The following is a 16,571-nucleotide window of genomic DNA, read 5'->3' as shown; positions in this document are numbered from 1 at the left end:
ATATATCCTAGTTTTGGCCAAATCTCAAGTGTGACTTAACCATTCAAAATAAATGGAGCTTGTCTTATGAAGGACTGCTTTAATTGCTATACCAACCTCCCAACTTTACTCCTTGAAAAAGTACAGGAAAAAATAACTGTTTCATAAACATGAATGTTTTTTAAATCAAGATACAAAATTGCTATCTGATATTTGATCCTCAGGAGTGAAAATCTTTAAAAAATAGGTAGGTAGCTATTTGATTTGCTTACAAGTAAGCTAAGTTAACTTAGCGCTACGCTTTTCTGAGTACTTGTTAAGCAAGCAAGCAAAGTTGTCAAGCTGAACTATACTAGTGAGCAAGCATCAAGACTGTCCACACAATTCAGTTATGAACAAAAAGTATCTAACTATGCATGAATAAAAATAACAGCTTGAAAACTTACTGTTTATTGCTTTGGAAAGCTAATTAGCTAATGATATTAGCCACAGCATTTACTTAAATGACCCTGAATTAGCCAGCTAGACTATCCAACACAGTGACTCTGAAAAAGATGTAAATTGGGTTATGATTGCTAAGTGAAAGAGACCGATAGGCTAGTGTTTCTGTGTCCACAGGAATTTTTAAGAATACCAACTGAATTATTTCATGAATGAATAATAATGAATGGGTAGGTAAAGTCACAGATATTCTACATGATTAGGTAGTCTCTAGTGCCCCAGTCCTCTCTTTTTCCTTGTCTGGGAGGTTCCTGTTGGTAACAGGAGGTTTGGGTGCCATCTGCATTTCTATGCTAGCTATGGATGTTCAAGAACAGTCATAATAATAAAGGAATTTTAGTATCAACAATGGCAGAGACTGTGAATGTACTTTCAATGCGAAATACATGCAGCTGTTATTTAATGTACAGAATATCTGTGGTATAGTACCACCTTAAGTTGTTTTACCATTTAAATGGAACTACTGTATGTCCTAATGTCACACTTGTTCTGTTTAGTTCAAAACATATAACTTTCTAGCATATTAAGGAATATTTGAACTTTAAGGTTTGAAAGCAATGATCCAATAGCTAAGCCAGACTCAAGCTCCAACTGAAACCAAGAAGTGTGACAGTGGAAATCCTTACCCACATAACTAGGTTCTTTGGCAAGAGGGGGCTTCATTCAAGCGGAGGAAACAAATGTCATAAAATGGTTGTTTTATTTTCCTAATAAACCATTTGGATTGTTTAAATCATGTAAAAAATGTCGAGCGACAACTTTTGAAACAAATGATTAGGTAACAACTGAGGTGTGGCACACCAAACTTCACACTAGGTGAGAAAACTGAGTCAGGATTTTTCTTCTGGAGGAGGTAAAAGAGCAAATCAATATATAATAAAATATGAAGACCTTAGCGCTAATCTTATTTAAAAAGGAAACATGAATTACGAGTAAGAGTTATGGCTGAATGGCCGTCTTAAGATCTCAATAATTCCTATACCTATAGTGCTGATCCTTTACTTTTTTCACTTTTCTTTGAAGTTTTTAATGAAATTTGTAAATGAGAGTTTTACATAAGATTCATGGGCCTCAAAAAAAAATCACCCTCTTTTGACAGCTGTAGCAACAAAGGAATTTGAGAGAGAAAATATAAGCATGAACAGGAAAAAAAAAACATTCAGGAAAAACAAAAAGAAGAAAAAGTGAGAGTGTTGAGCACATCCATTATCTAATGACAGGCTGCGTGTTACAAATCCCTATCCACAGTGTGCCTTCAGAGTGGAACGAATAATCAGCAGTGTTCAGCTGGGGTTAACAGAGGATGAGAGCTGATATCATTGAGATGCCGCCGTCCCTCAGGAAGACAAGCATGAATCTTATTCAATCAATGAGGTTTTTTTTTCCTCTGGCTAGCATTTGTCAGTCATTTCCCACTCTCTGGAGCCAGCCGGGGCTGACAGATGTGAGAAACTCTCTGACATCCACGCGTTTCATCAGAGCGAGAGACACCAATCGTCTGCACACATCACTCTTGACTGCGAAGGGACAGGGATGGGGATACGGACAGGGAAATGGATAGGGAGGGTGGGGGGAGGAGGATCAACACACCCACAGCATCTTGATTAAAGCCCCTTTCGCTGGGGGATCTCTGGGACGAACTGAAGTGGCATTCTGAACTCTTTAACAGAGAAGCAAATTCAGGTTCGGTGTAATCCCCTTAATGGAGTGCATCTCAATCCTCGTAAACTTCTCCGTGTCCCATAAAACCACTGCCCTCAGCCATTTCATGAGGGAAGAGTTATTTGCGGTATAGTGTTGATGAGGATGTTGAGCTTGATAAAGTGGAGGATTCTTGATTAATAATCATTAAAACCTCAATGACTTTTATCACAAAATCTACAAAACCCTGTCAGGTACCTTTCAGGAGATATAATATATTGCTCAGTCTCGCTCTACTTTACCGAAAGCAATAGGCTGTGTTGTCCCTGTGATTACATGAAAAAACAGACCCACTGTATATGTGCATATATGCAACTTTCTCCTATGTCATTTCATCATCAACACATGGGGGAGTAGTGTATGGTATTGTATGTATGTGTGTGTGTGTGTGTGTGTGTGTGTGTGAGTGTGTTTTTGTGTTTGAGGGTGATGTGGGGTAAAAGAGAGGACTCAATGATCAATACCGCGGCCTGAATGGCAAACAGATGATGAAATGCAGAACGGATGAAACAATTAGCACCAGGGAAGATGACTTAGGAGAGGTCTAATTGAGGAAACCCCAATTAATGTTTTACTCTGGAAGTTGATCTGGGGTCAGGGCAAGAAATTGCGAAAAAGCCAATAAGCCAACTGAGGGAACGATTTTTTTTTCCCTACCACTCTGTTGTTTTTTTCCCCCAAAGGAATTCTCCGTCTTCATGAATAGTTTATCCTCAAAGTGAAACCTGTTGTGTCTCTTCAGTCTTTTCAGAAATAGACTGAAAGAGCTTGAGTAAAATGTAAATTCGGTGCTCCTTACCAGCATGGGTGACTTAGTCTCATGAAAGATATCTGCCAAAGGAAATCCGCCTTCTCAAAGCTTAACTTGTGCACTGTGAAATTCACTGGGGGAGTTTAAAATATGCAAACGGAACAGGGAATGATGTTATTTTGGAGTCAAAGAGGGAATGTAAGGCTTGATCAGGGACAAAAGCACAGATAGAGCTTTACGTGAGCCCCTGTGATAAAACTTGGCACATGGCTGGAGCTGTCATTACACATGGCCATCAGCGCAGGTATGTCCTTTGAAGCTAATGAACACCGCCTCTAAATGGCTCTGTCTTAGATTTCCCTCCCACTCTAACCTCATTTTAGATGTGCCCTTTACATTAAATCACTCCATTGCCTGGTTATTTCACAACACCATAAGTCACCCTCATTTTTTATGACAGCACTATGTCAGAACATCTTGTTTTTTAAATGGAAGAATGAGGTCTTTCCACCATTTTTCTTTTCATCACAAAGTGTAAAACAAAGGACAAGTGATACCACGAGTGGCTGCAATACTTCTGTTTTACAACCACAATCACAGCAATAGTACACCACCTCCCTGTAGAACCTTCCCTAACCAAGTGAACAAATATCACACTAACCACAATAAGACACATCTACAATCTATGCAGTACACTCACACCCATTTGTCTCTTGCTGCAATGAAGAACATGAATGATAAATATGTGACAACTCAAAAAATCCACTTTACTACTAATAACATCCAGAATAAAATACTTTGGTACAGGGACTCCTGCAGGAAGTGTATCTGCATTTGTGCTAGAGAAAAAGGGAGGATGAGGAAGGGAATGAAGTCAATAGGGCGTGGGGAGCCATACCTTCAATGGCAAACGGCTTTCCCACAGTCAGGAGTTTGCAGTCAGCGTCGATGGAGACCTCGTAGTCCAGTAGGGCCTTGTCCATAATGAAGGCATCAAGCTGAGGGGGATCTGTCCTTCAACACACAGGGAGAGGGGTTACAGAGGCAGCTACACACCACACTAGCACTCCATTTCCTGCTTTACCGCAAGCTCACAGTATTGAGTTGAGTTATCATAATTACACTTTTCCTATTTCTCTGAATGGAACTGTCAGCACCAGCCCCCAGGGGATATTGTGCACAGGACAGAGAGGAGCTCTGTTAATCAGATCCCAGGCAAAGCATGATGAAACTATTCTGAAGATGAATACAGTCTGCACTGAAGCTACAGCCACAGATGGGAGGATATACAATAAGCACCGCATTCAATTGACTTTTTATTTCGCTTCTGACCCTGTGCCCTCTGCACATCATTTCAGTTAGCAAAAATTAGAAGCATGTGTCACTGGTTTGAATAGAATCCCCATTTTGCAAGCTACCATTTCTGACAATTTTTATCTGATAAAAAAACATCTTTGTGAATTGTGGGACTTCTCTTTGCTTTACTCCTGGTTGTGAGTATTAACTTCAGGGTAGTAGTAACAATTTAGACATTAATAGTTTAATAAGCATTTCAATAATGTATATAATACACAATTAATAGCTTCATTTTTTTGGTTGCAGCTTTCAGCACAAGCTTGTCTGAGCCATCATCAAAGCCAAACCATCATCAAACCATCACAGTTGTAGAAAAAAAATTTCATATAATTTCAGATCCAAACTAACATGAAGCAGCCATGGGAGCAAACATTACATTATTGGCATTTATCAGACACGCTTACCCAGAGCAATTTATGTCAATTACAGGTTTTTACAATGTAATCCATTTATACATTATATTACTGAGGCAGTTGGGGGTACCTTGTCCAAGGGTACAGCAGCAGTGCCCCCGTGGGGAATCAAACCGGCAACCTTTCGGTTACTGTACAAGTCCTGCTCCTTAACCACTATGCTACACTGCCGCCCATATAAAATATCGAAAATTGAATCGATCAGGTCAGCCATTTTCCTTCTTCCTTCTTCCTTTTGCTCTCTAACACCATTGGCAAAATGAGATGCTAAAATAATAGGGTACTGTGTCCAAATTTTTGCATCATAACTCATCCTTACATTACTCTGTTTATATTTTTCATACTTTCATATCATTGTAAAAAAAACTTGCTATGAATCAGCACTCAGCCCAGCTGCCTTTGGGCTCAACTCTGATTGCATGACAGACCTTTCATTGCATCTGGCAAGGAGCAGACAGTTTTCCCAGTGGAGAGAACAGAGAGAGAGAGGGAATCACAGGCCTTCTTTCATGACAGGCCAGGGGAAGATTCTGGTTGTGTGCTGTGACCTATTTTCAGTTATCTGCCCTTTCCTTCAGTCCCGTTCAATTTCTTCATCTGGATACAATAACAATGGTGTGGATTTCTAATACATAGCAGCTGAGTGTAGATTGTCTTATAAATGTGTTTCTCTACAAATTTTCCAAGAGTATGGCAGCTGTTTCACTCAATACGTTGACCACTCATTTTTTGTGACTCATGCACTAGGCCAAGGGCTCATTATTATGAGTTATTATGTGGCTGTAATTCCCAGGTGAGGGGACACCTCTGCATGCTATATAAGCATGGAAGACTTTGCCCAGACAGCCTTTGATACTTGTAAAACCAGACCAAGTGCGGGGTGCTTTGTTTCAGATGCTCTGATCTCCTACTTGAGTGTGGAGACTCCATCAGGAGTGGTGGGCTCATTGAAGCGCCTCATGTACTCGTGCATCTCTGGGAAGCTCTTCTTCATGTAGTCCTCAGCGCTGCTCTCCCGAACCGTGCCGAATCGGAAGCCCTGGGATGGGTGATGGAGCTGAGATCCGGAGAGCGAGAGAGAGAGAGAGAGAGAGAGAGAGAGAGAGAGAGAGAGAGAGAGAGAGAGAGAGAGGAAGCATATTCAGCTTCTATAGCTGATGTGCCAAAAGAACTAGCAAAATTTTTGCAAACTGAATTAGTGTTTAATTCAGACATAAAAATGTAAAATAGCTAAAGGTCAGGAGCACATCAAACGTTTTAGTATACTCAGGCTGAGAGCTAATGAATTACATGCTCAGTGGAAAAAAAAAACTTCTAAACTACCTCAGCCTATGTTTAAATCAAGAGATATACAATATAAATAAGGGATTGGATTTGAAAAACACATGTTGGAAAACTTGTTCTAATCAATATTTCACCTTGGCATCATGAATCCCCGAGAGCTCCTCAAAAGTTTTCTCTCCGACCATGACTGCAGCCAAGTTGGCGGTGTAGCTGGACAGAACCAGCAGGCAGAAGATGGCCCACAGGTTCATGAGGAAGCGGCCGGTCCAGCACTTGGGCGTTTTGCTGGAAACCGTGCGACCAAAGAGGATGGCATAGCAGAGATTGAGGGCAGAAGAGTAGGAGAAGACCTTCACTCGGTTGCGCCCATGTGGTGTCATGCCAAAGGGACTCTTCCACTCGTAGAGGGTGAGGAAGAGGGCAGTGATGTGCAGGGCAACGAAGATGCCAACCCACATAGACCAGTGCAGGGGCCACATGAAGGCGCCGATGGGGGCGGCCGTGTCCTTGCTGCGCACCAGGATGCCGAGGCTAGTGGAGAAGAAGGGGCTAGTGAAGTCCATGACTTTGCTGCGGGCGGAGTTTATGCTAAAGCTGGTGACAGCCATGTCAGCAACGCCACTCAGCAGGTCGCCCACCAGCCCTGTCCAACGCCCGCCCTTCCATGCACCATACTTGCCGTCCCCAACAATGTAGAGATCAAACTGAAAATGCATATCTTCTGCAAGCTTCTCCAGCAGGTCGATGCAGTAGCCGTAGCAGCACTTGCTAAAGTCAGGGGGCAGGAAGCTGCTGTTGCCCTGCGCCAGCTCCCGGAAAAGGCGATCCAGGGTATCCGAGCTGTTGGTCCGTGGGTCCAGGCAAAACTGTCCGGCGGGGCAGTTGCCGTCCTCGTCAACCTCTCGCGTGAACACGAAAGGGTGCTCCACCAGTGTCACCACCCGCAGCCGGCTCCCCGCCACCGGCTGCCCCGCCTCCCAGCGCCCGTCCTTCTTGCCGCCCTGTCCCTCGGCCCGCTGGCGCGGGGATGGCCCTTGCCACAGCCCCTGCTCCTCCACCTCCAGCCTGCCGCTCTCCCAGCTGCCCACCGTCACCCAGGTGGGCTGCCCCACAGCGTCCCGTCGCAGGCTCCAAATGTGGAAGCGCTGCGAGGTGAGGACACGGGACATGTTGCGCTGGACTTGGACAGGGCCTGTCAGCCCTGTAAAGGATGTATTGGAGAGAAACCTGAAGAGCAAAAAAAAAAAAGACACAGGGTCATCATTGGATTTCAAGACCTGGGAGCTTGTTCAATATGGGCACTTGTTCAATTTCCTTGTGCCACAGTTTAGTGAAAGTAGACAACAGAGTGCTGGCAAAATACTGGCTTCAATTTAAGATAGTGTAATCTCCACTGTAGCGTGGCAGCTTGTAAATATCAGTGGCACTGTGAGTGACAGCGAGTGATTTTACCGAGAAGGAGATTGCCTATCTACATGAAAAACATGACTTAGCTCCTCACAGACTGTAACATACCCGTGCTGCTTTTATGAGCGACCATATTTAGATGTAAGACCTGTCCACATCAACAAATCAGGCCTAGACGCTTGACTGTTCCAGTGCTTCTGTACTGACCCAGGGTCACTTAAGGAAATGCAGATCTCTCATCCAAGCAGCTGAGGTATGGACGTGAGCTAAAGACAAATGACTGAAGCAATAAATAATAAGCATGATGTGTGACCAACCCTGAACTCTTTCATGAAAAATAAAAAGGGGAAGAAAATCAGAAAATGTAATTTGGCCTAAACCTTTGGATCATTAATTTCACCTGTCTCTGCCTGTAGAGTGTGCCACCCCCTCCCTCCCTCACTGAATGCTATTACATTGAAAGGGTAGGTTACTCTTAATAGGACAGCAGGTTGTAATTACTTAAAAGCAACCCTGCCCCCCTTTGTTCTTCCAGTGCATGCACATAACATTCAATCTGCTTCATATGCTTCTGTTCACATCACTGTCACAACGGAACTGTATCAGACCTAACACATAGTCTCATTCCAAATTCTAAAAGACAGTCTCTCTGGCTAATAGCCCTCGTAAACTGATGGCGAGAAGTCACTTGGAAAGACAGGATGAAACAACAAGGCTCACTTATGAGGTCACGTGTGAAATGTCTGGATTGGGAATGCATCAACATTCTGCTCACATGTGCTTTCTGTGACTTTTCAATGGCAGTCCTTTATTATGATTCTGTTTTTAAGAATATCGATCCTCTTTCTTACTATTCTTTGCCATCTCATTAAAAGGCAAGGCTCTCATAAAAAGAGTGTTTTTAACGTCACACTAATGCATCCAGAGACACATCAGAACAATTTCTATTCTGAATCTGTCTGCCTCAAAGAGCAGCACAAGGATTGCCTCTCTTTACTCATAACCAGAATCTGCAGAGACAGTCTGGCATGACACCATTTGGCACAAAATTCATTTTTTCTCACAAATCTATACCAAATGAGGGGCACATCAATGTACGCAAAAACCCCATAAATTTCGAGGCTTTTGGGGTATGAAAATGGAGGTCACAGCCAACAAATCAAATACAGCTTTTCTCAACAAAACAGTTCATATTATAACAATAATAACAAATAACATCATAGAATTGCACTTCTTCCATAGCAGATGGAAAAGGGCTCCTATAACAAACCATTTTTGCGATTATACTACAGCTCTGTCACGGTGCAGCTGGTGGAATGTTTTATCCTATTGTGTTTTCTGCCGAACACATTGGAGCAGTGATACTTTGCAGAGCTGTTTTATTCCTGTTTTTGGAGCAGACAGAAGACGGAAGGCAGTGTTGTGGTTTGCCTTGCACCATGGTACTGAAGGGCAATGTGTGCTGTGGACTCCTCTGATAAGAGGCGTCCTCCCTGGTGGGGAACCAGCCGAGTGGAACTCAAGAATAAAGCTTAAAGCACCCAAACGTGTTTGTATTCCACTTATGTATCTGTAAACTGCCCAGCATTCTTCAAATATGGAAAACAGCCTCTCTTGCTACCTCAGGAGCAAAACTCTGTGGTCAGCTGTAATACTTGCCAATCCAAAATATGAAAAATACCTCAAGTCTAATTCATACATTGCCTAAAAAGTTCATCTTGCTGGGCCTCTGTGAGAGCATAAACCCCTATGAGTATCACCTGACACCACAGTTAACTTTGTAAAAACCAGAAAAATGACATACTACTAGCAGTACATACAAAGAGTAATCTGTATTGTGCATTGTTTACCTCCCAGTTATCATTAACATTGTTGAAAATACCTTAACATTACTGAAATAATTAAAGTGTACTGAAAGAACTTAATGAATATTTGAAAATGAATCCCAGGGAACATGTCTGCTTGAAGACAGCATGCACACATTGGGTCATTATCAGGCAAGTTTATAAATGGTATATCCAGCCCTGCTATTTGGGTTAAAATGTGAGTTCTTTTACACATGTTTTCAGAAACATGAAAAAGGTTTCTTTCATTAAATTGAAAGTTACATTTGATGTGATGTAAATACAGTACATTTACCTGGCAAGATACTGGCCAGAGGAGGGCACCTCATGTTTGTTGGGTTTGTCGTAACAGTTGACCATATTCTGAATCAATGCCAGGTCTGGCCGCACTATAGTTGCTGCAGAGACAGCCCGGCTGACCAGCTGCAGGGCATCGCGGATGTAGTAGTCTAGTGGCTTGCGGTCCACTTCGCCATAGGCTAGCAGACCCAGTGGAAGTCCTATAGAGTGCAGGGCATCGGGGCTGAGAGGGTATCCCATAATCCAGTGCACGGTGGGCAGAGTGAGCCCCAGGTCATTGGCGCTGCGCAGGACCGTGGCAGCACACTGGGGGTCAGCCCCAAAGAGCAGCACCGAGGCCGGGGGAGGCCGGGCCTGGCGGAAGTGCTCAGAGAGGAAGTCAGCGACCTCCACATCCTCCTCCGCCGCCGTGGAGAGGTTGAGGGCCGCCCGCAGGTGCCAGTGAGCCTCACCCCAGCCCAACTGGCTCTGCAGTTCCAGCAGCTCGAGGACCCCCGCCTCCTCCCAGCCTTGACACAGCACAGCCATGCCCTCCTGCCAGCCACTCCTCCGCAGCACGGTCAGCAGCAGCTCCGCCAGCCCCGATGGAGGGATCCGAGTCATCATCTGCAGGTGGAACCGGTTCTGAGGGAGAGGCCAGAGTGTGGAGGGAGGGAAACTCTGTTAACTTGTACAACCTGCCTAGACAAAGGAAGCCAAGTTTACTACCATACGAGTTACATGGGCATGACATTCAATTACAGTGTGTACAGTCCTGTTGAACTCTTACACATGATCAGGTTAATAAAACATGTTGCTATGGGCCTGTTCAGTGTATCCTCAGAGTACAGCATTAGGCCTAATAGGATGAGGCATAAAAGACCTTCCATTATGCTATGCTAATTCGGTGCAAATGTGTCATTTATCCAACACTGGCCCTTAATGGTTTAACTGAGGTCATTTATAACTACATGGGGTGAGAGGAGAGCAACACCACAATTATTATAAGGCTGTAATATGTGGCGCAGTATGACCACTTGAGGCAAGATGTACACACTGACACTCATTAATTTATTACATAGCACCAATCTTCAGCATTATTAAGAATTTAAATGTTGTACTTTACTTGGATGCTATAATTTGCAGCATCCACTATAATCCCATAGCTCAAACCAATGTAAATGAAGAAAACCGTTAATCTGAAAGTATTCCTACTTAAGACATTTGTTGTGTTTCGACTGTGACCTTGGTTGTGTTGTAGTACTTTTTCCAGTAAGCCCCCCCCCCCCAACCCCCCCACCCCTGACAAGCTGTTAATTTGTTCTGCTTCTACAAGCCAAGCAACTGAAGTGGGGAAAGTAATTGTAATTCATGAGCTGTCATTGTGGATTTCCCATGATCATATGTTACCCCTTTTTGACTCTGTCTGCAAAGAAAAAAAAAAGGTGAAGGACTAGTGGGCTGATGAGTTGATGTCTTAACACTAGAGTAAAGCTGGCAGGGAGCACTCCCGACAAGACTAATCAATCGTTGATATTCATGACCAAAGACAGAGAACAAGGCAAATCCTCACGGGGGTTAAACGAAAGGCTTTGTACTGCGATGCGCCGGAAGACAGTGCCTCTCAGGGATTGCGGGAGACGTCAATCGCAACAGAGCAGTGCAGAATTTTTCGATCAGCATTGGAACCGACAACGCCGTTTGGCTGCCTCCGTCTGCAGGCGCAATCAGAAAATCACCGCGCGTGAAGCGGCGTGGCCTTTAGAAAGAGCGGAGGGGGGACTCGGAGGGCAACGGCGAGAGGGCGGCTCCCGAGACTGTGCGCTGGAGCTGTCATCAGTGCACACCGTGCGCACGATCTGATGGCGAGGGCGGCAGAAAGCGCGCAGGCTGATAAAGGTTCCTCTCCAGGAGACAGAGGGAGAGCATTTGAACTCAGCATGAGAGTGAAGAGTGTAGAGGAGCAGGCTGGCTCTGCTAGCAAGCAGGCATGACATCAGTACCGGTGTGACTGGAATACCAGAGATATTACTCACACAGGCCAGGAGTGCTGCCACAGCTCACCACGCAATCCAGCGTGCTGTGCTCTGTGTGTCCACCTCCACATATATATCTGCTCACAGCCAGAGGACAGCTGTGTGCTCCTCTCAAGATTTAGTGCATTTCACATGCCCACGGCAAGTAATTAGGCCAGTCAGGTGAGACCAAAATGCGGAAAACCTCTCATTTCCTTTACATAGCTTTCGCAAACATGAGAATTGTCATTGTCATTGAAAAACCCAGAGAACAGGACTTCATTTCTGTCCAGCAGATTATAATGGTATAGGGGTCCATGTACATTACAGATTACACAACCTAATGAAAAACAAAAGTTTAATGCAAATGTCAGAACACAATATGAGGATGAAATGATCATCAGCATTAGCATCAGCAGTTCAGGCCACGCTGGTAAAGAGATCAATTCAACTCATGCATTATTTATCTGATCCCACTGCTCTGTTTCCTTTAGACAGTTTAATGAAATGTTCAGCCCTCAAATTGGTTTGGGAAGGGGATCTGGGATTTAAACTTTCTTTTAGCTCCATCAAGGTTACGTCGACAGATGCACTTACAAAACAGGGGATTGGTGTGAGCAAATGGCAGCTCTACAGTACAGCGGTTCATGTCATTCTTAATGCTCAGAAATTCTCAGATCACCTCAAGGGTCTCAGGGTGTTTGAAGAATGTATTGCCTGACGCAGAAGAGCTTTGGTGATGATGACAATAACCCACATGATTCACGGCTTTGTGGACAAGTGCAGGATTGAGTGTGTTTGTCATACAATTAATGAAATACCACAAAGGCGATGACACCAGGGCAGAGAGGAAAACACCATTGAGGGGAGGGCTCATTTCGCTGACAGACAAGTGATGTAGGTGTAGATGTTCCCAGCAAGAAGAGGGTGGGGGTGGGGTGGGATGGGGAGGGGGAGTTGATGGGGCGGGGTGACCAAACACTGACAGCCACCATTTCAGATTTAATCTCTCTCTGTCTCCATTTCATTCCCTGGGGAACTGAGACACACACACACACACACACACACACACACCTACACACAGTCCCTCCCCATCAGCAGAGGTCTCCCAATTCCCACATCAGGAAGCCCCCTCACGCTGTCTGTCCTGCCTGTCATGTTGACATCAGCAGCAGCTGCTTAGCATTCCGGTGGAAAACCTCCTTGTCATCCTGCATTTAGAGCGGCCGTGTCAAGGAGGGAATTAGATGAGGAGCACACGCCTGTGCTGGAGGGGGATGCTGGGGTGGGGACAGCCAGGATTGTCAGATACGGCAGAGAGGTGGGCCAGGCTGGGCCATACAGGAGCTTTTCCATTTATTTTTATCACCACTATCTTTTCATACCTTAACCTTGCTCCTTTCCTTTCATTTATAGTAGATCATATCACATTACTGCAAGCATTGGGAACTCAAGCCTTCAGGAGTGACAGAGGACTAATTTTATTTTTCCTTTCAGATACTGTTCCTACTCCGACTCTGTTCCTTATCAATTACAGTACTAATGGAAACATAAGCTGAAAACCTGGCTGTACCTTATTGTCAGCACCAGAGATGGCCCTCCTGCTCCTCAGCTCTGGTGGCTGTCCTGGGCCTCAACAGGGCTTTGCTGATCTGCTTTGCTACGCTGAGCCCAACTCGGCTACTGTGAAACACACTGGATAAACCCAAATATGCACATACAAGCTATACACATCCATAAATCTGTCTCCCTTAGAACCATACAATAAGCCTAGAGTTTTGCGGAACAAAGCACCACATATGTGCCTCAACCCTGGACCTGACCATTGTAAAAAAAAAAACAGAGCTGGAGCACAATGGAAAAAAGAAAACAGCTATGTGAGCTAAAAGAAACTCAACAGGTTTATATGTCAATATTTCATAATCAGTTCACTTGTAAAGAATAAGTGAATCCGCTTATTATTCACTGCTGTTTGATCGTTGAAATGTTATATTTATCTACCCTTTACAGATGTCCTCATAGGCCGCCAGTTTTGTTTGATACAGTCACCCAGCACAATCTTCATTTATTCTCCATTTCAATTGGCGGTGTTTATCTGTGTGCAGTAGTCTATCCAGAGCCAAATGTTTGAGCGTATAACTAAGCACTTCCATTCTCTCCATACAAATGCATAATCCTGGGCATTGGGGGCCCGTGAATGTTATTTTAATGCCTCAGCAGGTTACTGCATACCTGATAAAAGTCTCTGATGTGCACAAAAATTCAATCACTTTGGTCTGTTCTGTGTGTGATGCATTTATTTATCATGTTGGCCTATGAGAGGGAAAATTCCATCTCTAATGTCCTGCATTTATCTAAGCAAATAGAAGGTAACCAGGGATGGAGAGCACCGAGGAATGAGGCACATGTCAATTCACCACATTGCCTTATTTTTCTGTCTGTCGGTTGATACAGTGTTATTGTCAGCACTGCAGCAGGAACTGAATTATATTCATATTTTGGGCTGAAACTAAGCTCCTGCAAGAAATCACAAAATAATGCATGCATGTGGTGCTCTGTGAACAAGATACAGTATGCACTGCTTGGAAGAAGACTGTTACCTATTGATCATGAAGTGCCAGAACCCTGAAACAGCATAATATAATATAATATAATATAATATAATATAATAATACACACAGTTAGAGGTAAAGTAAAGGTTACCACATGACTACATCTGAACAGAAAGGTTCACATTAAAAAGTATACAACAATCACATTGTGTCTGCACGTTGAAAACTTACAAATACATAATTTATACTGTATGCATTACATAAGAGTGTTAATGTATCACCTGTAACTGCATTGGTGAGGATACTGTACATTACTTTGGGGTTTAGCGTGACTCCAGAAATAGACTTCTCTTTGAAAACCCAGGCTCAATCTATTTGTCTCATTTATGGAAAAATCCACTCTAAAAAAGTGGGTTTATAACCAGTCACGTTGAATGTGCTGAAAGCATAAAAGCACACAGACTTAGTAGTCTTTTAGCACTGTGTTGAAAAACACTGACTCCAGAGAACAGGAGAGAAAAGGGGGGGGGGGGGGGGGGTGTTTGTTTAACATTTAAGCCATTTTATGCCATTTCAGCTGGGTATATGCTGTTGCGAGGTGTCAGCTACACAGGCGGAGTTTAATCCTGTCTGAAATGAAGACAGAGAGCTATGATAGGCTCAACTAATGGAGCTCGATGCCTTTTTCACAGGAAAAGAAATTTTACAATGATCATAGGAAAAAAAAACTAATTTCAGCCTCAGCACTGCAGAACATTGCCTTATATAAAAAGGTAACAATGGCCTCATTTCGGTGAGAGCTGATTCAGTGGTTCTGATTTGATACAGGCAGATAATAAATACGAACTGAAAAACATGGCACCCTGTTGGCAGGGTGTTGGCAGTCCAAGCTCCAAACAAAGTATATATATGTGACTCCACTGTGAATCATGTGCAGTATCCTTTCTTCTCTTAAGTAAATCTCAACATGTTGAAAAAGATGAAAAGAATGACTTGATCAAAAATACCTTCTGTCTGCAAGAACCGTCTTTGCATCCATTATTTCTGAATTGTCATGTATACAACCAACTCCTTCATAAATAAAGTGCAGTAAATTCAGCTTTGGAGAAGCCTAGCACAGACTTTTTACCGGGTTTTTTTGGTATTTTAACTGCATGCTTGGTGTTACTAATGGTTCTCTTTTTTAGGTCTACAAAGCATTGATGCAAGAGGAAAATAAATGATCATTTATAAATTACTGTATGTGAGAAAATATTACTTTTCAGCAGTGTTAATTAGAATCTGACATTCACAAATCTGGCACAGAAATAAGTTGCAAGATGGTATACATGTATACATCTTTGCATTACTTTTTGATATTTTCATTTTGGAAATGAAATAATATGCAATTTATCTGTCATATCCAGGATGCTGGGGAGATGGCTTTGTAGAAGGCAAGCCATGGCTGTTTTGCAAACTGCAGTTAGTTTCTGTGCGCCCACATAAATTACAGTGTTTATCTGGCCATGACAGGCGGTTTCTCAGTATCGAGGTTCTTGTGTTTTTAATGCGATACCTTCAGGGATTAGTGAGTGTATGGGACAGACGCAGAGGGAAAGGAGTGGTCATTTTACTGTATGATGGGTAAAATACTATACACAGTATCAATAAAAGGTAATATGCATTTGAGCCTAACTTGGACATATTCAGTGTTGAGTTAACATATGACTCATATTATAATAACATTCTCTAGAACCTTTATAGCTGTCACTGGATACTGGAATTGGATAAAATACTATATTATAATAAAGCTATAACCAAGGAGACAGGAAGAGTAATTTAAACACTTGATTTTTTATAAGCTTTACTATATCTTTATATTATTATACCCATAAACTTTATTATTGTGTAAGATATTGGTGCATTTTCAATCTGTCCAAAAGAAGAGGCTTATAATTTTTTTGATGAAATTTTCATGTATTGATCTTTTATTTACATTAACAAGAGCCTTCACTTTTCAACTGCAGTTTATTTAGAAAAGCTGATCTGATACAGTGATACAGTATTGGAATATGCTGACTAATCATTCAATCCACTGTGTTGATACCCACATATCACTAAGATGAAGCTAAATTACATGTGTGACTGCCTTTTGCATTAAGTTACAGAAACAGTCATGTTAATTAGTGTAAAGATTCACCAGCAATGTGAAAATGTGCTTGATACAATGGTTGCTTTCAGAGACTATTACAGCTTCATATAAGAGGTTTCAATTCTAATTTCAACATCTCAATTTCTGGAAAATCCATCAGGGCCCTTCAATCTTTGCGATCAAATCCTAAACCTGTACATTGATAAAAATTATGCAGAAAATGTATGATACCCATATAAAAATATACATATTGACAATATATTTTAGAGAAATATTTGTATCTCAAGAAAAACATTTAAAATATGTAAATTATTGCAGTTTTGGTATATTGTAATATATTTCTAATTTGTATTAAAAC

General features: G+C 42.6%; 1 protein-coding gene across 1 annotated transcript in view; it reads right to left on the bottom strand.

Annotated features, from left to right (window-relative positions):
- grin3bb (glutamate receptor, ionotropic, N-methyl-D-aspartate 3Bb) overlaps nt 1-16,571 on the bottom strand; it is a 53,213-nt gene that overhangs the window by 4,899 nt on the left and 31,743 nt on the right. The window contains exons 2-5 of the mRNA XM_036519448.1: nt 9,532-10,160; nt 6,120-7,212; nt 5,613-5,758; nt 3,831-3,946 (exon numbers count right to left, since the gene is read on the bottom strand). Coding sequence (XP_036375341.1) covers nt 3,831-3,946; nt 5,613-5,758; nt 6,120-7,212; nt 9,532-10,160 — 1,984 coding nt within the window. The remainder of the gene's footprint in view (nt 1-3,830; nt 3,947-5,612; nt 5,759-6,119; nt 7,213-9,531; nt 10,161-16,571) is intronic.

This window comes from Megalops cyprinoides, chromosome 2, assembly GCF_013368585.1.
Source record: "Megalops cyprinoides isolate fMegCyp1 chromosome 2, fMegCyp1.pri, whole genome shotgun sequence".
NCBI lineage: Eukaryota > Metazoa > Chordata > Actinopteri > Elopiformes > Megalopidae > Megalops > Megalops cyprinoides.
The sequence above is the reverse complement of the archived record's forward strand: the minus strand, read 5'-3'. Positions and strand labels throughout refer to the sequence as shown.